At 36.5% G+C, this 25,425-nt stretch overlaps 1 protein-coding gene across 1 annotated transcript in view; it reads left to right on the top strand.

The window, feature by feature from the left end:
* Positions 1–25,425, top strand: part of ANGPT1 (angiopoietin 1) — a 154,745-nt gene that overhangs the window by 54,260 nt on the left and 75,060 nt on the right. Inside the window, exons 2-3 of the mRNA XM_032131476.1 lie at positions 15,870–16,025; positions 16,914–17,035. Coding sequence (XP_031987367.1) covers positions 15,870–16,025; positions 16,914–17,035 — 278 coding nt within the window. The remainder of the gene's footprint in view (positions 1–15,869; positions 16,026–16,913; positions 17,036–25,425) is intronic.

Here is a 25,425-nt window from a genome sequence, read left to right as displayed (position 1 = left end):
AAAAGGGCAGGATTAGATTGGATATAAGGAAGAAATTCTTTATTGTGAGGGTGGTGAGGCACTGGAACAGGTTGCCCAGAGAAGCTGTGCATGTCCCATCCCTCTAAGTGTTCAAGGCCAGGCTGGATGGGGCTCTGGGCAACCTGGTCTAGCAGGAGGTGTCCCTGCCCACGGCAGGGGGGTTGGAACTGGATGGTTTTTAAGGTCCCTTCCAACCCAAAACATTCTATCTTTCTATGATTTGTTATTAAGCAATCATTTTGCTGAGTTACCAAAGGGCAACTATTCACAGCATCCCAGGAATTACAAATTGAATAAAACTATTTGGTCATCTATTTCCTTCCTTGAAAGCTCAGGATTATTTCCTAAAGTATATCCCTCCAACTACTGAGTCCACCATAGCCAATTATATACTGTGTATTCCATTTTTAGCATTCAGCTCACTCTCCTCAATAAAAGCTTTACAGTTCATGCACAAGTAGAATAGGCTTTAAGCATAAAAGAATAAAATGAAATACCAATCTGATTAACTTTTCAGGTCTCAGAAAGCCAGTTTATATTAAAAATCCTTCTTAACACACTGGCTTTTTGAACCATGTGCTAAAACATGAGGATTATGAAGATCCATTGCAGCAAAGGATTCAAACAGTCTTCAGATGGTTTGGCTGATCTGCAGTGCAGTCTGTGCCAAGACCCTCTGCTGTTCTTAAACATGTCAATGAAACACATCCACCACTGAGCTGTTCTTTGTATTTGTGACTGGTCATTTCAGTCTTTTACATGTCACTAATTATTTGTCTGAAGCATCTTGACAATAAAAGGGCATATGTGACTGGCATCATATTTTAATAATGCATGGAAGAGTTCCATTCACATTTATGACAATATTTGTTTATTAATCAATACAAAAAACCATTGGTGCAAGAAACAACTGGTAGAAAACTGCTTTTTTTATCAACAATTTTGTGACATATAACTTCAGCTTTCTGATTTTGGTAGTTCACACAGTGCTACCTTCAGAAATATGTTAACATATTATTTACAAAGAGAAATTAGAGCTGCCCTATGAAGGAAAATTACTGGAACTATGCTTTAGTTTAGTGTTTCACAGGTGTATCAGAGACTTCTTGTCAGACAAGCTAGCAGCCTTGTGGAAAGTTCACAGAAGCCAGGAAGCTGTAAATTCAAACATCACTTGTTTTTTAGCCACCCCTTGTATTTCAGTGTGCTTTATAGTTATGACTACTAAACAGGGACTCACACTCTTAATTTTAGCAGCAGATGAGTTATCAGTGTGATCCTCCTTTTTACCTGATAAATTCATGGACCCATCTGTTGAACACAATCTCTTCTGGCAGGATGGAAACAGAAGCTACTTCTCAGATACTACAGAGTTAACTGTCACATGCATGAGTACCCTATCACCACCAGGAAAGTGGGGAATGGATTAAACCCTTGTTTTGAGCTGTCACAAGAATAATCAACTCCAATCACCAGTAATCCAGTATTCATATCCCTTCTGCATAACATAAATAGAAGCAGGATTATGAATGCATTACATTCACGTATAACTAGGTGAATCCCTGATCTGCACTGAGTATCTGGGAGGTGATACAAGATTAAAAAGTTGGACTACTTTTCTCTTACATTTTTTTAATATCCAAAAGTAAATCTTTCTGGAATTTTGGTAGTACAGCTAGAGAGTTTTCTTTGTACTTCTTGCAAAAATCTGCTTTCACTCACAAAGGCAGGCGGTTCACTGGTGAAAAGCTGTGCAACCGTCTTGGGTAAAGGAGGACCTTGAAGTAACAGAGACTAACAGAGATGTTAACAAAAGTGTGAAGAAGAGGAAATAGAATCACATTTTCTAAATGCTCAGCTGCATGTTTGGATAAGGGACTTTCATCCAGAGCAGAGTTTTGTAGTACATTTGAGATTTTTTTTATCTGTTTCTTTTTGGCAAGTAGAAGAAATCCTACCTGGAAAAGTCATTCAGATCAGTCAAGCTATTGCAGTGCTCCAGCTGAGCCTCTACTCACACATACCACAGATTTAGGGATGCCAATGAAGAAGATGCCATGACCTTCTCTCATGTGGCAGCAGTGGACTGAAGGTCTGCTTGGAATATCCCCTTCTTTGGGGTGCTGTGAAAGCAGAGATCTTGCTGCTTCCCAGCTGTGAAATATCTGGTCTTGAACTGCAAAGACACAAAAAGTTAAGCTTCAAACAAACCCTCAACACCCGACCTTTCAGGAAGTTCAGTTCTCAACTGGAACTCTGCAGCTCATTTTACATAATCCTTTCCGTATTCTTCCTTTTAAGGAAAACACCTTTGTGGTGGCCTTGCAGTCCACTTGCAAAGAAAGAAATTAAGTCCTGTTTTCCTACTTTTTGTCTTTACACTGACAAAAAGAACAGTGCCACTATTTCCACTGTTATCACACAGAAATCCATTAAGCATTCTACACATTGTAAAGAAATTTACACCTCCCCTTCCCTTTTCCTACTGGGAATTTTTGGTAGCATGGTAATTTATTTCAAGTGGAACAGAAGCATTTTTGTTTTAGTTTTCTTTTCATGTCTAGAAGTTAGAAGTTTAGTCCAAATGTAATAATGGTTTATAATCCCTATGTCCACACTTGCACTAATGTCAGCAGCATACTTTTCACAAGAAAATAATCTTGAAGAGCATGTTAATAGGTTTACAGTAAAAGGAAAAGCCCCAGTGTTTGGTTTTAGAGCAGATTAGAATTGTAGACAGCTAATAAAAAATAAAAGTGTTCCTATTGGCTTTGGGAAGATATTTTCACCTATTCTGGAGCTGCAAGTCAAAAAGGAAAGCCTCAGGAATGAAAGCCTGGCCAAATTGTGGGTACCTGCAAAACTTCCTTTGACTTTAATATGTCAGAATTCCAGACTTTATCTAAGCTTTCTGTGTCATCCCCTCCCCCCAAAAAAACTGTGTCCTAAGCCCATATAATTTGACCTAATGGAAATGAAAACACAGCGTTACCTGAATGCAATGAATTGGATCCAGATGAGTCAGGGATGCACTGGGGAATCGGGAGTTTCCTGACCTGTTGCCCCCCAGGTCTCCTGTATGGCTCAGTTGGCTTTGGCGCTCTTGTCCCCCCCTCATCGGATCAAACCTTCAGCCATGGCATAGAGTTAACCAGTGTCTATCAGCAGCAATACCAGTGATGGAAAACCTGTGTCCTGAAAAAGAGAATACCTCTCTCAGAACATTTATTTTAGAATATTTTTATGGGTTATATTTAGATTTTGTGTGCTCTGTGCAGAGGGGTTTGCAGGTGACAGAGGGGTTCAAATGCACCCTGCAGTAACCAATAGAGTTTCCATGGGTCCTCTGGGAGCAGCAGATGTGACTTTGACAGAGTCATAGTTACAGCATTTCTTTACTACCTGACAGGATTTTTTATCTGTTTCCAGTCCTGAAGAAATCGCTGTGTTGTAATGTTTTGACTACAGGGCATGAACATTATTGCCAGCTATTGGGCAGAATGTATAATTATTAACATGATTGCAATCTACAGCTCAGTGAAACAGCTGCCAAACTTTCCTTGGGATTCATGAACACTTTGTTCTCAACTATTATAGTACAAAGTGTGATAGATATGAGCATTATTGATGTCAATTCTTCTTTCGATCAAGCAGCTGTAGTAATGGGAAATGTTATCCTAATTCCTGTATGTTCTGCACATGTGGTTAAACTAATGACCTGAAAGTCTGCATTTATATACAGCAACTACAAAGTCAGTAGAACAGATATTTTTCCTTTCCATGAGGGAGAAGAATAGTACCACATGGCTATGATTATGAAAATGAGATTGAAGTAAAATCCTGAATAGGAATACTTGAAAGTTTAAGAATACCTATATTTGATTTTGAGCCCTGGTCATCTCTGATTCTGAAGAGTTACAGCATGTTTGAAAAGCCTAGAATATTTTCCTTTTATTTAATAGTCCTGTTGTTCTGATATGTTGGTTTATTCAGTGTAATTTGTATTACATTGTAAATGCTTCTGAGTTATTACTAAACCACCCTTCTGACTGTGGTTTTACTTGGCAAGAGAACATTAGTCTTATTGTTATGCATGACCTACTTGGGATCTCTTGTAAAATTAAAAGTATAGTAGAAGGAATAACAAGAGAGCAAAACCAGTGATAAATGCTAAGAATTCATATAAGATCTGAGTGAAGTGCAGACTTGTAATAACTGGTGTGTCTCATCTTTGACTCATGCCTCTGTGTTTTCACTACATTAATCATGCCAGAAGGGTTGTCACTTCATATTTGTGAACTGTGAAGGTCCGTCAGGGCAAGGGCCTGTTCATGTTCCTGGGTTACACATCGGAAATGACTGTGATCATTATCACTTTGGGCACAGGGACACTGTGTAGAAATTTGCAAACAAAAGTAGCAACTTAATCAGTGACAGACTGAGCCTGACAACTACCCTGCCGCTTCGTTGGGAATGTGGGAGCAGCACGGCTGCCAGGACTCCTGGATCACCAGAAATATATTCATATTTAGATTATCCAAAGGACATATCAAAGACATCTGAATAGTTTCTTGCTACTAAAAAAGAATTAAAACTGTTCTGCTTCACTATTAGTATAATGATTTGAATTTGTATTGAAGAAGCATGAGCCTTAAACAATTACTGTCTAATTGTGGCCATTAAGTACAACAGTTGCAAATATATGCGTGGTGGCTCCTGTTTTCCCTTGTAAAACCAGATGTATTTTCAAATTTCTCCGTACAAACTGCCCATCTCTTTGTCTGCCAATCCATTTCTAATATTTGTCCCCATTCCTCTATCATATGTTATGTATGTCCTGCATGAGTGCTCATGGACAGACTTAGTTGTTCATCTGTGAATTTATTTGTCCTATCTTTGTTAAGAACATCAATAGAAACTGTACATCAGCCATAAAAAGAGAAACTACTGACAATGAGTTAGCAGACATGTAATTGAAGGCTGAAAACTTCCCCAATTTAGCTCATGATTTCGTGACTTACAAAAGAATGCATCACAATAACATTGACTTCCAGGAAGACCTGTGATTATGATAAACTGAAGTAGGAGGGAGTATTCTTGCCAGGTCCTAGAAATAAAAAAAGGAAAGGGAGCAAATTGCTTCTCCTAAAGTAAGGCTTTGGGACAGAAACTCTTCCATCATTCCTTTTCATTTGTCTCCTCTTTCAGTGACTTAACTGCAGGACTATCTCCAAAAGATTTTTATTGTCAGATTTTCTTTAAATTTAAACATTTGAAATGGCTTTTATTCTACAGAGTTATATTAAAATAGAGATTTTCAGTCCAGTTTTCTTGTTATTACTGCTGAGTTTGTGCTCAGTGCTAAGCACAGAACAGCCAATTCTGGTCTTTGTTATTGCAATTCCAGTATGGTTGTTCCTTTAGCAGTTAATGGAAATAAAAATGCTCATTCCCACTAGAGAAACCACAGTCCTACATTTTTCATTTAGAGATTGTGGCATTCAAGAAGTAAACTCAGGGCAAGGATTTGATCTCTGTAATCATACCCTGAATCTCACTCTAACAACTGGGGATGAAGGAGATTGTATTAGCACATGTTTACTTAAAGGAAATGTGATTGCTCCCTTTCAAAATCTCAAGAGGAATGTAATGAAAGGAGGAACCAGAATTGTCTTTATATGCTTTGGCTGCTCTCATATTTCCTATTTAAATAGAGGCCTTATCTTTCTATACAATTATTAAAGCCATAAAAGGATATATACCTTGAACTATGTAATTTCAGATAAACCAAGAAAATTTTATCTTATTAAGTTTCCTAGTCTATGCTACAGGCTTATTTAAATACATGCTATTTCATTGCATTGTTTAGAGACTCAGTTATTTCCACTGCTACTTGTAAAACAGTTTTTATAATCTATTTGGTGGAATTAACTCATCCTTTTTTTATGTATACATACATGTATGTGCATATGCAAATATATGCTCGTGCACTGAATATGTGACAGTTTCAGTCAGATTTTTATGCATTTTTCTGAATTTAATAATTATTGGAAGGAAGTATTTAGCAAGATTTTTATTTATGTATTTTAATACACTGACATGTATGAAGGCAATCAGATCCATCAGCATGGGAAGAAACCAAATTTTTGAGGGCTGCACATATTTTGGCAGGACCACCTCCCTGCTATGCAGTTGCACATTCATTATAATGCTGAGAATTGTAGGTATGTCTGGAGGCACTTAGAGATTAATGGGTATATATAGAATTTCAAGAATGGGAATAAAAGGTGTTAGAGTTTGCACCAGCAGTTAACTTTTTTATAGTGCTGTGGGAAATTGAAGCTCTTAGTTTACTACTACAGATATTTCTGGAAATTTCATTTATTTGTGCCTTAAAATTACAACGTGATTCCAGCAGAGATGTATCAATATAATTTTTTAATGTCTGTATTAAAACTAAGGTAAACATTGCCACATATCCAGAACATCTATCATTAAAGTGCTTGTGCCCAGATTATCATAATAAAAGTTGAGAACCATAAATACAGCCAAAATTTATAGGACACAAATGAACATTGCTGCTTACATACATTAAACCCCATAATTTAAGAGATAATATGTATACACTCATGTAAATCCATGCAGATAAATACTGTGTGTGAGAATATGTAAACTCTTGTCTTGATATTAATTCCTTATTGACTGAAGTAGTTCAGCAGATTTCAGGTTTCAGTCTCCCTGGATTCTGCCGGGGAATGGATTTTACAGCACATAGAGGTTTTACTCTTTGCTGTATTAGGTACCAATGGTCTTTCTTCAATACAAACTAGAATCATGGTGTTGTAGAAAAATGCTGAACACAAGACATAAAGCATAACAAAATAATATTTGCCATTATTAGGCAAGGGAAAGGAGGAGAAAAGGACAGTGTTCTTGATTAAAATATTAGTATTCTGTGTAGTCTAGAAAGGAATTTTATAAACATTTTTCTCTAAATAAGATATTTTGAGGTGAGGGATCTCATTTTCTTACAAATATCTTGTCCACTCAGCTGGTTTACCTTGTCAGAGGTTTCACTGAGTCAGAAGTTAGTAGCAGGATTCTCTGCTCTCACAGCAGACCATGAACCATGCTGTCAATGCAGATGTGTTCTGTTTCTATTTTTCCATGTGTTTTGAGGTAAAGTTAGCTGCATAAACACTAATTGTGGACACACAGTGCTTCTGCACTTTATCAGTTTTTTTGAACAAAGAAAACCCTATCACGATTCAGTCCTTACCAGGTGCCAGTGAGACATCATAAGATAGGGTGTGCACAGTATGATTTGAATTTCCTGTAACAATCAGACTTGAGGAAGCTTTCATTGCTCCCTATCATGTAGGAAAAGATCTGAGATATGTTTCAGTTGTCCTCACCAGCACGTGATTTATGATAGAAGCACACACTCAGAGGATGTGAATACAGAGTGTGCAGGTCATGAGTGGTTAGTGTTATAAGATTGGTGGGATGCCTAGAGTGGATATTTTGTGTATCTCTCTGGATGTAGGTAAAATTAAGTAGCTGCCTGGAACAGTGAGGAAGTTGTTTTATGGACCAGGGGATGCCCTTGAATTCCTGTAGCCCAAGTGTACTGAAATTGCTGTATTTTCAGTGGTTTCAGTGCATCTAAACTTACAATTTATGCCATTTAAACTTCCAATTTATGCTTTCAAAAAAGATTAAAAATTAAGACTGTATTGGCAGTCAGCACTATGATATCATGTACTGGGTATTCAGTTGACTGGGAGACTTCATATCAGGTTAATGAAAGGCAGAAGGGTAATCTGCAATATGCACAGGAGAGACAAATGATAACGAAAAAGAATTTTTGATTTTTTCATCAGGAAAATCCTAAGACAGAGAACTGAAGAGCTGAAGGCAGAGCATATGACAATGAATAAAGAGATTCACCTTCTGTTGTATATATATATATCTATACATATAGAGATATATATATATATAAAATAGGAAAATAAGAATCTCATTGAAGGACTAGAACATAAAGCCATTGAGTCTTAATTTCACAACATTCCTCAGAAAAGTGTGCCCATATATCATAGTGATGAGTGTCAGAAGCCAAGCAGAATTAAAAATAGATCAAGTAGTACAATGTTAAATCATTATACTCTCTCCTATAACAAATATAGATTCCAAACTATAGTCCAGCTTCCCAGGTTCACTGAAAGTTTAGACATAAGCTGGCAGAGCGATATAGCAACCAGAACTATTTATGCAGCTTAAGATTACACTTTTGGAGAACCATACGCAATGCAGCAAGGAGATATTTCAGTGAAACTAATTTCAATTATAAGTCCTATGTGCATAAGCTAGGAATGAGCCAAAACCGTGTTTAAATATTCTTCTACACAGTTGTTGTTCCAAAATTAGTGTTTCTGAAAAGTAGACCTCACCAAAAGTATCTTTGTTAAAGAAAATTAATTAGTACCACACTTTCATAGAAAACTATCTTTGTACAAAAGCCCCAGAGATGTTAATTTGTTTAGGATGATATGTCAGATGTTGCATTTTCTGTAATTATGTCTTCCCTTTCAGTGTATGTTGGGGATGGTTCATATTTTCAGTCAACTGTAAAACCAAGTGAATTTAATTTATAGAATTAAGTGGTTTAGAAAAGGTTGAGAAAGAAAAAAATTTGTAAATGTCAACATTCGACAGGATAATTCTTTGAACCAGAAATATTACCAATCAGTAGAAATCAGGAACATATTGTTATGATTTACTTGTTATAAGAAGCTTCCTTGTGGGACCCATTTAATCATGTTTGATATGATTCTCGATTATGCTGCTTATTGACTTTATTAAGCCTTAAGGTTAAAAAATTAGTTGTATGAACTAATATTCATACAAAAGTAATTGAAATTTATTCCTAAATGTTTTATATGCTTTTGTAGAAGAAGTAACAAATTGCATTTCAAGACACAAATTTCATTCATAAAGATTTTTGGGGTTTGGGTCTAGAAATAGCTAAACTTTTAGAATGACATAAAACATCAAAAACAAATTGGAAATATTTCTTGCCACACATTTAACGACGAACTGAAATTCATATTTGAATATTACACTATTAGGTAAACTTAGCCAGGGCTGTCTTTAAATATCTTGAAATAAAGAATTATGTGTTGCCCATATCTTGTATTTCTATTCATAATAAAGTACAGTAATTGATAAAAAAAAATACTTCCCCTTCCAGTTTCCTAAGATTTTATCGGGATGCCATACAGCATATTCTTCCACCATCATTATCTGTTACTGCCTGATACATTTTATGTGCTTTACTGAATAACATAAAATGGTACAGAGATGCCAAGACAACACTGACACAAGCTTGGATATCCACAAATTGATTGATTTTTCAGAGATCGCAGTTTCTAAAGTAGCCTAATAAAAGTAACTTGAGTTTAAAAAATGTCTGCCAATTTATAATTGCAGAGCTGGTTCATGTAATAATTTCTCAGATGGTTCTGCAGAGTGCCTCCCTATGGAGGTGTATTCATACATTCAGAAACTTCCTCAAAGAATGTCCTAATTTTATTGATTTGGTCTATCCAGAACAGTTCCTTTTATTTGTATCATTGTGGGTGGCTTGCTTTACTTGGTTTGGTTTTTGTTTGTTGTTTTTTTAAAATTTTTGTGGTTTTAATTCAGGAGACTCCTCTGTTTACTTGACTTCCTTCAAAAAGTTTCATTAGGAGATGAGTCTTACAAACCTCTTAGTTCAATGGAGATTTTACTATTGAGTTTGATTTCAAGTATTGAGCCTGCAAGTGTAGGTCTGAAACACAGTAATTAAAAAATCTAGGAATAATGAAATCAATATACTATATTGAACTATAAAGAACCATAAAATGACATAATTTGTCTGATTTTTACCTGAAGTATTCTCTATAGCGATGGCCTTTTCATAGATTGCTCACAGAAGAACCCCTATAAGTATTTTATTACCTGTACTGTTAGAAAACTCTTCACCTAACGTGTTAAAATTGAACTTCCATTACTGAAGCTTCATGGATGTGGAAAGCAGGTCATTCACGCTCCCTGTGCATTATTGTGTTAGTTTAGTAAGTTCTTTTCTTGTTATTCTAAGTCTTCCTAGATTTATTTTCTAGATTTATGACAATTCTTGGTCTTCTGTACACTTTTCTGAATAATGTACATCTTTCTTGAACTGCAACATTCAGAACCAGAAAAAAAAAAAAAATTGCTGTAGGCCCTATACTGATGCTGAATGCAGCAGAAAGATTACTTCATTTGTTTTGGAATCATCTCATACAAGTGTTATCCCTGATTTCTTCTGACAAAAGATGTCTGGTCTTTATCTGAAGGGGAAAACCTGCTTGATTTGGGTTTTTGGTTTGTTTGTTTGGTTTTTAGCTAGCTGAAAGATTCCTCTACATTCATAGCACAATTTCACTGAAGGTTGCTATAAACCCAAGCCCAACCTCCATGAGGACAGATGTCATTAGTATATTGAAGTCAAGTAGAGAAGAAATCTCAGTATCAGTCAGCTGGGGCTGAATCAAACAGTGTTTGGTCATTGCGTGAGGAGAATGCAGCTGTGGTTTCACTGGTCCCAGTGGAATTGCATCTATTGGGTTATGCCTTATAGCCAGACAGTAAACATATGATATGCCAAAGACTCAGACATTCAAGGAATCAAGGATTTAAGGAAAAGTATCATTTATGTGTTTGGAACATTTGGTTTGGAAAAAACAGTCCAATGTTCCAGTTCAGAAATGAACATATATTCCCTGCAAGTCATTGTTTGTTTCTCTGTCAGGAACAGATTTTGGACAAGCACACTATTGTGACTGAGACTTGAGATAGAAAAAATATCTGAGTAAGAAGTCAAAATGATGAGTTGCAATATTACAGAAACTTATGAAAATGCAAAAACAAGTACAGAATAATTGTGCAAGTATCATGCTAATATTTACTTTTATTAACATGCAACTGAAAAACTAACAGGCTTATTTTCTTGCTGCTTTAACACTAGAAATATGGGTGCATTGAATTGAAAAAAAAGGAAACATAGTTTTTACAGCCAGTTCTCCTCAAAAGTGTTTGACTACATATGTAGTTGCTAGATTAGTTTTCTGGTTCCTCTTGGAATTGGAACCCATAAATATATTTCATAACCAATATGTTTCATAACCAGTATATTTCATAACCAATGATTTTGTGAAAGCCTCATATACCACATATCCCAACATGCTTTTCTAGGAGTCCAATTTATGTAGCAGTCACTTAAGGCTTTCACTTCAGCTTGCAAGGCTGATTTCATAAATTTGCTGAAGTTATCAGTATGCATCCTGTATCACCTTAATGTAGGTAATCAGTTAAGGTTGTTTCAAATGTGGTACAGATTAGATTTTTAACATTTGTGCATTGTTCATTGCCTTTATGTACCATCCACATTCATTGTCCTTGATTCCCAGTAATTATACATGGACAGAAATTGTGGAAGGATTGTTGCTCTCTACTCACTGGATTTGTAATACAAGAAGCTTGAATCATTGTAAATTTACCATTTTATCGACATTTCCTCATTGACAGATAGTTTGTAGAATATATTTTTAATAAATGCAATATTAACTTTTACAATACACAAATAAAATAACTTTTCTCAGTGATAAGGTCTTTCCTAACCCCTTTCTGCTTGTTCAAAAGTCAAAGAAATTCTAAAGTATTTTATATATTTCTACTTCTTTAGAAGTTTATTCCCACTAAGGCTGTTTTTGTATTTATAAAACACAAATCACATCAAATGTCATTTTCATATCTCACTCCCCGAGGCATTTTGTCACTGTGGGGAGGTATGACCTTCCCTCAAACAGGAAAACAAAAAAGAAGAATTGAGCTTTCATTGGTTGTGTTGTGGTGTAGCATTGCTAGTACATATTCGTGTTTGCAAAGAAAGACAACACAAAACCACTCTTACAAAATGGCACTGGTCATTGTCTTGCTATAATTCCAAATGATGTGCAGTCTGTGGTAGCAGGAGAACAGTCTATTGTTGCTTTAACTTGTATTCTTGTTGTAAGGCACTGTATGAAAACATCATCTGGATATCATAAGAATTCTTAACATATAGTTGTTACCTGGGACCAACATTATTTGATCAAAGTAAAAGCTCTTATTTTATTTATAAGCCATCTGCCACAAAAACTTATCATTTACACAGACACTAAGTTAGGGTTTCCATTTTAATAGTGCCATTAGTGATTGGGTGGTTTCTATGAGATTATTCAATAAACATTGTCCAGAAAAGGCTAGATACTTTTAATATATAATCCTCTGGAATGTTTATTAACCAATAACACTGAGCCTTCTGACAGTTTTATTTCTCCGAATGTTATAAAGTTCTTATGCATCCCACTGGTAATTCAGCATTACCCAAAACTCCTCTGCAATGTAATGAGTCTTACTGAAAGCAGATGCAGCTAAATTAATAGCAAGGACATAAATTTACTATGGAAACCCATATAGTTGGAGGGGTGGGATGAGGGGAAAAGAATGCAGAAAATAATTCTGTTCCACTGTTGCAAAAAAAAGTAGCTGGAATAAGTAGATACAGTAATTTAAGGACTTGTTTAATTCAGAGTCTCTGGAGAAATTGAATTTAACTTAATTATAGGATGAAGGAGTTCTAGAAAATGACTTAAACCCCTAAACATTCTTGAATTTACTTCTGTGAATATGTTTCTATGTGTCAGATCTTCTGGGGCCACCCTGCAAGGATCCTTTTATCACCTAGTAAATAGATGCTAATGCTCTTAAATAACCACAAAGAAAGCTCAGTTCATACGCTTAAAACAAGGCCTCCAAAGAAGGGGAGGCTTCAGATGAAACTCCATGCTTGGTCATAATGAACCTGGTAAATTGTTGGCTTCCTGCAATAAAAATAATAGGTGAAATCTTGGCCTGCTGAAGCCAATGGGAATTTTGGCATTGATTTTAGCAGGGCCAGTATTGCAATCAATAAATCTACTGAGCAAACTAAAAGAAGTAGGTGAAGGAGGGAAGGGGAATTAATGTAACAGAACCCCTATATTATTTCAGTTCTTGTTCAACCCTCCTTTGCCTGAGTGAACTGCTCTTGATACTCCAGAGATGTGCTCACAGAAACTATTGGTGGTGTTCTGAACACCAAATATTTACAAAAACATTTAATGAGCAATTCTGAAACAGGAAAGTCAGCTTTGTTGTTATAATGAGTCAGTCTCAGATTCAATCTGAGGCTATTTTAGGGGTGAGTAACGAGTGGAAATTGCCAAAGACTGGATACCATGGGGACAGTGTTAGACTGGAATAATTAAATGTATTAGTTATCCAATATGCCTCAATCTATGGCTGTGTTCTTGCTAGTCAAAACTGCTGTACCTCCACACAGATGCAATCACAATCACAATCCTCTCTGTAATGTGAGAAAAATATACATTTCTTTTTTTATTTATACCCCTATCTGTGGTCTTTTTATTTATATGTGAAAACAGGTAATTTCTAATTTCTGATGTGTAATAAATGCAGTTACCATATTTTTTCAGGGATTTTCAGAGGCATCCATTGCACACGTGCACCACGTGCCCCATGTACAGCAAGGCAGTTTCAGAAAGCTGCAGGCTAACAAATCAAGCACTGTATAACCACAGCACAGACATGCTCTGTTCTTATCTGCAAACAAAAGACATTGGATGTGAGGAAATACGCGTGTTGGTAACCTGTCGTGAGCAGTGCCATGACTGGAGAGCCCTGTGTCTCATTAGGAAGTGAAATTCATGGGAGAAACTGAACTCCTTATTCAGATGTTCCAGAAACAATCTCCATATTCTGGACCTGAATATGGAAAAGGACAATCATCCAGTTTATGGGGCTCATTCACAAGGTCTATTTGCAATCAAGAGACAGTTTGGGGGGAAAAAACCCAACTGTTTAGAAAACAATGAGAAGCAAAGGGTGACTAAAAACATTTTATGAGAAAGAGTTATACAGGCAAAATACCTCTGCATATAAAAGGATGTTGTAGAAATGCAATGGAACAATAGAATCTCCCTTGAACCAGCTAAATATCTGTAAAATGCCTCACAGTAAAAAACCAAAGCATTAAATTTACATTGGGAGTGGAAAATGGTGACATCCATTGTGGACATTACTTTGCAATACACTGTTTTCTTTGGCTGTTAAATCTTATTTAAATTCTTATCAAAGTATTAAAAAATAAATTTTACCAACCCCTTAAAACCACTCTGCAGGTTTTCAGCCCAGAGTGGTTACCTGGCAATTCAAGTAAACTTTTTTATTTTCTGAAACTGTAGGACATCCACTTTAGTTTTTACCATGATGGTTATTGTTTCTTCAAACTGGGATAAACAAACAAATAAAACATCAACAACTGTCTTATGCAGAAAATATTTTACATTGTGGCAGTGTCTTATTTCTGTAAAAATCTTCATAAAATTAGTAGGTGCACACAAATGAACAAACTTGTAATAAATATTTTGTGAGCTCAACTGAAGTGACATGTTTGAATATCTAAGAGTAGTGACCCCTAAGCACAGGTATACCTACAGAAAAAATGAAAGCAGCTGTTCTTATTAATCACACTTGATATCTGACTCCTGCTCCTTTTTGCAGTCTTTAAATCAACTCCATCTGGTTGTTACTATTTGGTGGTGCCACTTACCTTCCACAGTGAAACATGCTTGCTGTTACAGAAACAGGTCGAATGTGATTAAAAGTATTAGGTTAAACAGTTGTTGCTTAGGTCTGAAATCAGCTAGCTGTAAAGAACGATAATCAGTCACAAGACAAAACTGAGGACCAAATCTTCACTGAGTCTAAACCAGCTGGACTCCAACTGATTATTTCTGTGGAAGGTATTGAAAACTATGTTCTGGGCCACCTAACTTTATCTCAAAGCTTTATGGAGCACATCAAGCCAGAATAATGCTTGTATAAGTAAGAAACAATTTCACCATACTGTAGACTGGCCCTGAGTTTGTGGCCTGCTGTGGCAGGGCAAGGACACTGTCAGCTAGAAGGGAATGATCCTGCCTATGTAGATTAAACACACTGTAACCAAAAGAACCCCTCTCTGGGGTACTCAGTTTATTTGGAGGGTCCTAGTTCAGATTCTGTTCAACAATTTGCCAAGTCAAACCAAATATCAAGACCACAAAAGCAAAAGAGCAAACTAGCTTTCTATGCTTTTTGGCCAACAACTTCCTGCTTTTATTGCCATGATAGTGTCACCATTCCTTTACAAACTTTTGATCTCAATTAAACTAAGCTGTGTTTATTGCTGAGTTTGTGAAAAATTTTTCTGGGGACTCAACCAAACAAAAAATCATTTTCCTGAATGACTGAATGACAGACATAAACCAGGGGATGTAGGATGCGGTAGGATCTCTTCCATGAAAGACTCACAAGTTACGATGTACAAGTAGGGTTTGATGTTTTCCTCTGGTGTGCTTTGCTCTTTTAGGGGTTCATTTTGAAGCTGCCGTGATATCTCCACAACAAGTGTTCACTGCAACCTTGACACAGATAAAGACAGGGCCTGCTCCAGCCCATGCCAGCAGACCATGGTATTTAGAAAAATATTGGGACTCTTACTCAGAGGGGAAGATAGTCAGATCCCTACCCCAATAGTCATATGGTCAACTGAGACTTGATCCCCCTGCAAATATTAAAATTTCTGCTTTTGACAAGAATGCCATTTATGACACCAGAATGCCTAAACGGGTGAAAACCTCTTCTCTTTTACAGCTACAACCTCTTCTCTTTTACAGCTTGAGAGCTATATTGTAGAAAACATGAAATCAGAGATGGTGCAGCTGCAGCAGAACGCTGTGCAGAACCACACTGCTACCATGCTCGAGATAGGCACCAGCCTCCTCAGCCAGACAGCAGAGCAGACAAGAAAACTCACGGATGTTGAAACCCAGGTATGCTCCCAGAGTGGTTTTCAAAAGGCTGCTAATTGCAGAGAACATTTCCCAAACTCTTTCCTTTCTCATGCATTACCACAAAAAGCATTTCAACACAGGGGTCCAGGAAACACACTTTGCTTCTTGGTACTGACAGGGTTGATGATTGACCCTTGTTATATGTTTTTCTTTTGGTTTAATTTGGTTAGTATATTTATCTCTGTGTCTGCAACAAAGGTAGGACTGTCCAGGAAACTAGATCAGCACTTGCCTTTCAATAAACACCTACCTACTGTTGGTGATACAAGTGCCGGGCTAAATAGTGAGTGACAGGCTAAAACATAGCTTTTGATCTTCATTGTTGTTGCTGCATATCGATCATTTCCCAATTATTCAACCTCTGTAGGACAACAAAAAAAGAAAATTTCAGATTGCTCTGTGAATGTCAACGATTTCAAATAGAAATAAGGCACTGAACTGCTATCACAAAAGAGAGAACACGGGAAAGCTAAAGTAGGAGCTCTATTTACAAAATAGCAGATGCAACACTTTGACTTCATTCCAAGTTCTCTTGCACTTTTCTGGTTTAAGCATGCTTTGTAGGAATGCATGTTTGAGGCATGTCTCTTGTTTTTTCTATTGAAATGAAGCTTATTTGGCAGACACCTTGCCTTTTTCTGCTGGTCTAGTACTATTCTACAGTAAGCAGAGTGCCAGAATATCAGCTGGTATATATCAGTGTAGCTTGATTGAGTTCATTTGCACCAGCTGAGCAGCTGAGGTTAAAAAAGGATTTAGAAACAGTTTTTGACAAATCATCAAATCAGAATGAAATGGTTGTATTATGCTGCTATAGCAAAATAACCATGACAATATAAACATTAATGTTTTTAATTTTTCCTTAAGGTGCTAAATCAAACATCCAGACTTGAAATTCAGCTACTGGAAAATTCCCTGTCCACATACAAGCTAGAAAAACAGCTGCTACAACAGACACACGAAATCCTAAAAATTCATGAGAAAAACAGGTAAGAGTGCGTAGTTGGTCTCTTTCTCTGTTCATTACAAAGTGGTCTGTGTATACTTTGTTTTAAGCAACTGATGAAATGAAAGGAGCAAATATAGTAAGTGGACAGCATAAGTAATATTTATGAACTGACTTAAATACCTGGGGTGTGAACTTACACTATATTATGTACTGTATGATAAATGTAAACTGATTTTTACCACTTTTCATGTTCACCTTAAGTTTACATCTTACTCTGTTTCATGACAACTTAGTTGTATGACCACAGTTCCTGCAATCAAAAAGCATAGGTATAGCTTTCAAGAGCACTTTCAAGTAGAAAAATATTAATAATAAATTATGAGATTTTCAACTGCCTTAAAGCGCATCAGAAAGAGAAAATCGTCAGTAGTTCACCTTTCTAATTTTAATGGATACAAATATACGGCCTATAGAAGGATCTCTCTCTCCTTTTGGACTCGATTAGCTATAGCATACTTGTAGCCATTCTCCATTTTAAGAAGTCAATGGTAAACATTTGAGGTTTATATTACAGCTGATGGAAAAACTATTTAGGAACACAACTCTTTAAGCAGCAAAATGAGAGTTGGGAAGCAGTTCCAGTGTCCCCTTTCTGTAACACAGGGACTCAGCACCTGAAGTCACTGAACTTAGCAATTCAGTATGTAAGAGAGCATGTGTGGTGAGCTGACCTTGTCTGGGATGCCAGACGCCCACCCAGACTCTCTCTCACTTCCCCTTGTCATCAGAACAGGGAGAAAATACGATGAAAAGCTCGTGGTTGAGATAAAGACAGGGAGATCACTCATCAGTTACTGTCACGGGCAAAACAGCCTTATTTACTACCAATTAATAACAGTGTAGGATGGTGAGAAACAGAAACAGACCCAGAAAGACCTTTCACCTCTACGTCCCTTCTTCCCAGGGTCAACTTCACTCTTTATTCTTCTATACGCCTGCTGAGCAGTACAAGGGGATGAGGAATTGGTGCTGTAGACAGTGCACAACACTTTGCCTCTCCTTCTTCCTCATGCATTTTCCCTTCTCCAGCATGGTTCTTTCCCACAGGCTGGAGTCCTTCAGGGTAAGATTGCTTCACATGGGCTCTCCGCAGGTGTCAGCTTCCTATGGGATCCTCCATGGGAAATATCTGCTCTACCATTGTCTCTCCCACAGGCCACAGGGTTATACCTGCTTCAGTGCCTCCTTCGTTCCCCTTCTCTGACCTTGGTGTCTGCAGCATTGTTTCTCTCCCTTTTTCCTTCACTCCTCACACTGTACCCTGACTGGAGCTCCTCACGCTGTACAGCTGACTGGACCTAGCTGTGGCCAGCACAGGGCAGCTCTGGCCTTTCCTCACAGCAGCTGCACCTGGGCACTGGCATCCAGTACTGTGGGAAAAGCTGCTCCCCTTCCTGACTGCCCTTTGAAACATCCAACATACTGCTGCCTCTGTAAGGGACAGGTGTGAGCAGGGAGGACAGGGAGTGCTCTGACTCCTCAGCCCCACTCTCAGCTCCCTTCTGGAAAGAACAAGTGTGGGATCAGTCTGACTAGGACTAAGGTTTCTATTCCCTCTGTCTACATTTGATATTGAAATAAGGCAAACAGCTTTAAAGATGAGGCAGACACTAAAGCATGTGATACAAGCTGTAGAGGACTGTTTTAACTGAGATCAGTCAGTCTTCCAAAGAGAGCAGTGCGATCCTGTGCTGCTGGACAGGAATTGGCAGCTGAGGCAGAAAAACCTTGCCCAGGGTCGTGCCTAAGGCAGACTAGCACCATAGTGGGCAAGAGGCTACAGGGTAAAGAAGGAAAAATACCGGTAGTGATTAAAAATAGAAAATATTGTTACAAAGAACAATGTTTTTTAAAAAACAATGTGTTTTTTAAATGTGTCTAGTTGCAAAGCTGGTCAAATAATATATCATTATTGCTACTGATTATGAAAACCTATTTAATGTGTTTATTTTAAAAACTGTTTATAACTAGTAATTCCAGCAAATGTTATTCTGAAGAAACTGTATTACATTGAAAACTCTTGAACTCCGCAGAGGTCCCTCAACCAATCAGAAATATGAATAAATTAACGTGGGATTAACTTTGCCTTTGGTCATCTCAAAAATAACTAATTCACCTAAACTGCTTGTGTGGGCTCTCTCTGTAATCCACAGAGAGAGTGGGTATGGCCAGGGGGCAGTTCCTTCTACGTATTTTACAAATCTATTTCAAAATGGGATTAATTTAATCATTAGTTGAGTATATAAGAACTTGTTCTTTTATCTGCTGCAATACGGTTAGCAACAAAATTTTGTTGTCTGCTTAAGAGATTGAATCTTGTATGCTAAATCATTTGGATTCATTTATTTACCTTAGGAATGAATAAGAGTAAAAATCTTCATGTCACTAAACAAATAAGTCCTACTTGAACTGACCTTTGACTTGGCTGACATTATGATAAAATGGTTTTTGAAAAGTCAGAAGAAAAGGAGGGCTATTTTTAAAAGCACGCTTTTTATTGTTTGTCTCAGAGGTATAGGTATTTGCAGATGAATGGAAAGGCACACAGAATTTCATCCTATAATGAAGCAAGGACCTGGCATGCATTGTGTGGGTTCTTTTAAAGTCTCCTTGGGACTGATAAAATTAGGGAGAAGGCTGCGTTATGATTACTCTAAAATATGGATCATCCACTCTTGTATCATCATCTACTCCTCACAAAGAATTGTGTAGTCTTGGCCTTGCAGGTTTCTGATGTTGAAATCAATTATGTGTTTGCCAGGTTCACTCTGGGACAAATCTTGGTGATTTCAGCAGGTGCTAGGCTTCTGGACATGCCAAAGATTTTAGCTTGCTTAAATTGAAACAATATTTGCAGATTCCTCATTAGGCTGTGTTTAGTAGCTATTTGCAGTTAAGTTCTCCTCATCCCTCTCCATGTAACTTCCACACCAATAAATAGAGAAAACTCCTGTAATCCACATTACCTACGTGAACTGCAAGCTTTTTTGGAAAGGGTCTTTCTTTTGCAGTAGGTTCACAGCACAGTGGGAACTAATGTAGGAACTACTGTCTTTGCAAAAACAATCAAAACAGATGGTGTAGTGTGGGCTGATAAATTCTCTGTGCTAAAATTTCCTCTATATAAAGTAACAATAAAGATCTTAATCACTTTCGAAGAACTGATTTTTGGATGAAAGTAATGCAAAATCTTACAGTAACAATAACTGATCATTGATGTACTACAGTAACTTGCTTATTATCCTTAAATGTAACTAATGGTGCTTTTCAACAAGGGAGCAGTGCACGTTCTTTAGATTAGAAATACGTCTATTCTTGGCCTTTCTCTTTACTCCCTGTCTCTTCTCGGAAGAGGGGCCAATTTTTTCTTTTTATTCCACTGAAATGGAAGATATTCCATGGCGTAAATAGAGTCACATTTGCCTTAGAATCATGTTTCTATTGAGTGTTCTCATGCCATAAATAATTTAGTTTTGTGGGTTCCCACCCACTATAATGTAAATGGTGGTTTCTTCCATTGCCATTTTTTTCTCCCACAAGAGTTTTCTAAATGCTATTTTGATTTATTCTTGAAAGATTTCCCTTCTTAAGTGCCTTATGAGCCCCCCCTTTTTTCCCCAGAGTGTACCAGCTGCATCTAATTTATAGTGTGCAATTTCTTTCCATATGCAAGTGTAAAAAACCTTCCTATTTGCTAAAATGAAACAAATGAGGAAAATATAATGGAATTCTGGATCTTCCGTCAGAAAATAGTGGAAGTAAAATTTAAATGCAAAATCTTGCTTGAACTTGCAGAAAATAATGCTAGATGAACACGTTCATTACAAGAATTGTTGTATGCTATAAAAAGCAAGCACTCAAGAATGGTTCTTGAATGTCTGTCTGACTGTGTGAAAGATGAGGAAACACAATATGTCTGGCAAGTTTTATTTTCAGGTTGTGCATATACTAAAAAGATAAATACCGATTTTACACGTCACTTATGTAATTTCAATGGAATTATCTTGTCACTGGTATAAAAAGTAGGCTTACGGGTGCTAAGTGACTTGTTACTTTACTGGCCCTGAGAAATATGGGGACAGATATTCTCATATTTCCTTAAACTCATTAGAAATATCAGACTCCCAAGTATGGGTGGTCAGCACCTAAATACATAGGGAAAATTTCACTCACCTTAAAGGAAGTACAAAGAAGCCATCTCACTGAGAGAATAATATTCTTGCACTCAAAAGTAGGCACTGAAATCCTGTACCCATTTGTCTTCTCATAGATATATAATAAAAGAACCCTACATATAAATGGCCAAGTAACTTTTTTCTGGTGTGACTTTACTTGTCTTTAGTTATAGGTTAGCAAAGTATATGTTTTATCTGTATGTTTAATAAAAAATAATTTTTTTAAAGATTATTTTAATGCAAAAGATGTCGATCTCCAAGGTCTGGTCTATATCCTGTTCTCACATGTCTAAACTGAGGATTCTGAGAACAAAGATTAAAAAAATCTCTTGAACTTCTGTGGTCTGGAATGGATTAGTGAATAAACTACCTACCTTATAAGGCAGATTGTGTAAACCAGACTTTCCTTCCCCCTTTGACAGCTACCACAGGGTTTCCTATATGTTCTACTTCATCACCTTTCAAAATGACAACAGCTTTCACTAGAAGTCATTCTTTGACTTCTGTTATGGTTATTCTACCCTCTCCAGCATTACTAGAGGTTTTTTTCTGAATCAGCTGGACACAGCACAGTTGCACTGAGGCACTGCACCAAGTCATTCCACAGGCTTATACCCGACAAAGTCAAGACATCATTTGTATCATTGAAAATAGATTCCTAGCCCCACCACTAAATTTGTTTGGGTTTGGGATGTGCATGTGTGTGTGTTTGTGTGTTTGGTTTTAGATTAATTTTATCCTAGATAATGACTCCAAACCATCATTGTCCAATGGGTAATATTGGTATTTATTCATGTTAACAACACTTGTTTATTCACAACTTTATTCTGTTCCCCAAATGCCTGATTTATTTCCCCAAATTGAAGGCTCCAATTATAAAAAACACATATACATGTTTATGTGTGTGTCTTTATAAATAAATATACAGATATTTATATGATGTTTCTGGTGAATGGTGATTTATTTTTATTGTGTTTAGTTTTGATGAATGTTTCATCTATCTAGATTAGTAATATTTTCAAAGATTTAGGCATTTCAGACATATAGGAATTGTATAGGAAATAAATACAGAAAACTTACTGCAAAAAAGAGCCATAACATTTTACTGGAAAGTGTTTTAAAAGAATGTTTCAGTCAGCCTTTAGAGGATGTTGGACTGATTGGTATAAAGAGAGCCTTCTTTCTGTTTTCGTTAATATTTTGTGTCAGCAATCGTCATTAATGAAAATTCTTAAAAAACTTTTAATTTTATCTCTGTCTTCAAAATGCTTCTTTAAAATATTGAGAAAATATCTTTAACAAGAACTCATCAAAGTTTTTTCTTAATGGTATTTGTTAGAGGTTGTCTGATGTTACAAAAAAGAGGCAAAAGAGAGGTCTTTCAACAGCTAAAAAACCCTTTCTATATCTTTCTAAATTCTTTCAATTTGTTTCAAGATTTTTTTCAAGCTTCCTAGCACTTCTTTTTTTTTGTTTAAATTATCTATAACAAATGTTAATGTAACAATACAAATGAATAATTCTGGTCCTATTGGAGTCAAAAGCCCTAAGAGCAGCTTTTCTCACTCTATAGAAGGATATCTTCCTTTTGGAACAGACCAGTTCAGAAATCCCCAATCTATGTGAAGACTTTGCTTTTGTTCATTTGGAGATTTGACCAAAGTTTTCTCATTGATTCATAGTAAAACAAAAATGAATGTTTTGGACTTCTTCCAGGAATACAGGGAGTGGTCCTATCCTCAGGACTTACTTTTATCTGATATAGATTTATGGATATAGAAAGCTAATTGCATAAATGTATATGCATTCCTGAAAATAGCTTAGTTTTGCAGTTTATAATAAAAGGACTTTTAATCTATGTAGAAAACTAAAGGAATCAAGTGCTGTGACACTTCCATCTTTGCACCGCATGTTGACACACCACTCAGAAATATTAGGATGTATTATTATTAAAGCCATAAAACATCTGCTTCCTGTTTGTCTCTGTAGATGCCAAACTATGGAGCTCTAAATATTGTCAGCTTCTCTTTTCTTGCTTGACATGGCCAGTGGTGCTACAAATAATATTGTCATCACCAAGGGTTCATTTACTATGGCCTTAGGAAGGCCACAGTGGGAAACAAATAATGCAATGCATAAACTGTAGTTGTCAAAGGCTCTTTCTTTGACATGAAATCATTCAGATATGGAAATCATTTAGTTGTGGACATCCAGATAGGATATTAAGGAAATACTGTATTATATGGATAAAGTTAAAGGGAATTTTTTTGTCTTGGCTTACTATGTAACTATAAAGCTATATTCTATCTTCTTCAATGGCATCTTCTCTTACATTGATAACACACAACATTTTGAGGACTGTAAGATGTCAGACTGGGATGTGGCCCCACCTAGCACCCATTCTATTATACGCTGTGACCAGGCCCACCTTTTTCCTATCCCAAGTTCATTGATGTAAGTTAAAAGTTAAAGTCACAGAAGAAGTTAAAAGCTAGAGTCACAATTCAATAATTCCTGTGAAAAAGTGGATAGAACTGATAAATTTCAAAAGGAAATGGGGTTTTCTGACAGTATTTTGTGACTAGAACCAAATCTAGCTGAAGATTTTTCAACTGCTTCTGCCTAACTAAACTACATCTGACTTTCTGCATGAGAAAGCTCAAAGGCTACCACATACATGTTCTTAAAAAATCCATGTGAATCTAGACCATGATTTTTAATATTAACACTCAAGTGATGAAAAAATCAGCCACGGGCTCGATAAGGTGCTAAAATAATTTATAGTCTTTGGCTTCAAAATCCATATTTTGTTTCAGTTTGTAGCCTTCTACTATCTTATTTCAGTCCACTAAATCTTGTTATGCTTTTGTTTCTAATTAATGAGACTTTCAAAATGAGATATGTTCACCTTTGTGTTTGAGACCCTACAAAAATGTATTTTCCCTCCCATCTTTCCTTTTTTGTTCCCTTTACCCAGATGCTTCTGGTTTTCACAGAACTAGACATATTGGTATTGCAAAGTATGTTTTCTTCAGGATATTTGTAAATTCCACATTTATAGTATTTCAGAAAAAAAAAAAAAAAGATTTCTTGCTTGATTTCTTTGAAAAAAAAGTTTAATCTCACTCTAGCTTATACAGCAAATTTCGGGGCCTGAAATTAATCTTTGCATTTTTATCCTCTCTAATAGCTCATATTAAGGCTCTGAGATATCAAGTAGAAACAACTCCATATGGATTTTATTACATTCTTCAGTTACGTTAAATGACCCCAAATTATGCAGGCATTTTGCCACTGATCTATTATCCAGAAGTAAAAACAAAGGTAGAGTGCAAATAAATAAAACCTGACTGACTTGAACAGGAAGAAGTTTGTTGGCGAGTTTGTAACCACTGGTAGGTTTGTGGGCACAAGAAACACAACTTTTGGTGTATACAATAGAAACCCCAAAGAGAAAGTAGCAGAGAGATTGAATTAAGTTCCTTATCTAATACTAATACATTCTTTCTGTTAAATTCCCACTCCAGCATCAAAGCACTGTCTGGGAAAAGCTTCTTGTTCATGGTTGACAGATATTAGCTGTCCTTTCAGTCTACAACACCGCTGTTCTTCTAGATGTAATCTGGTGTGCCTTTGATCTTGGTAAATTGAACACTTCCAGCACAGGACAGAAGGGGTACTAGAAAAGGAATATTAATCCAGAGGAAGTGTTTCTATAGATGTGCAAAATCTTTATAAAAATTGAGGTAAGCAGGTCACATAGCATGATGCTCAAGAGTTTTCTGTCTGAGGAGCCTTTTGTGGAACAAGCAAACACGGCTGGGAAGTGTTAGTGGGATATGTACATAGTCTTGAGGAAAACAAGGGAATCTACACTAAAATGAAAGTTTCTGATTTACCTTTTGGGAAAACAGTACTATTCTTAATTTGAACGCAGGCACTGCTCATCTGGTGTGAAATTCTTATCCCAGCTTCACAGACCACATCAAAAATTACTTTTGTTTTGGGTTCCATATGCTTTGATAGTCTTCCATAACTTATAATGCTTATCTTCCATTCAGTGACAAGGACCTTCACAAGCTATTCTGCAGTTTACCCCTGAGCTTTGTCTCATCGTATTGACCCATTCATATTACCAATGATGTCCTTGTCAGTGCCCTGCTCTTCTCCCTCTTCTGCCTCCCTCAGGTTTTCT

Source organism: Corvus moneduloides, chromosome 1 (assembly GCF_009650955.1).
Source record: "Corvus moneduloides isolate bCorMon1 chromosome 1, bCorMon1.pri, whole genome shotgun sequence".
Taxonomy (NCBI): Eukaryota; Metazoa; Chordata; class Aves; order Passeriformes; family Corvidae; genus Corvus; species Corvus moneduloides.
Note: the sequence above shows the minus strand (reverse complement) of the source record. Positions and strands in the feature narration are given on the sequence as shown.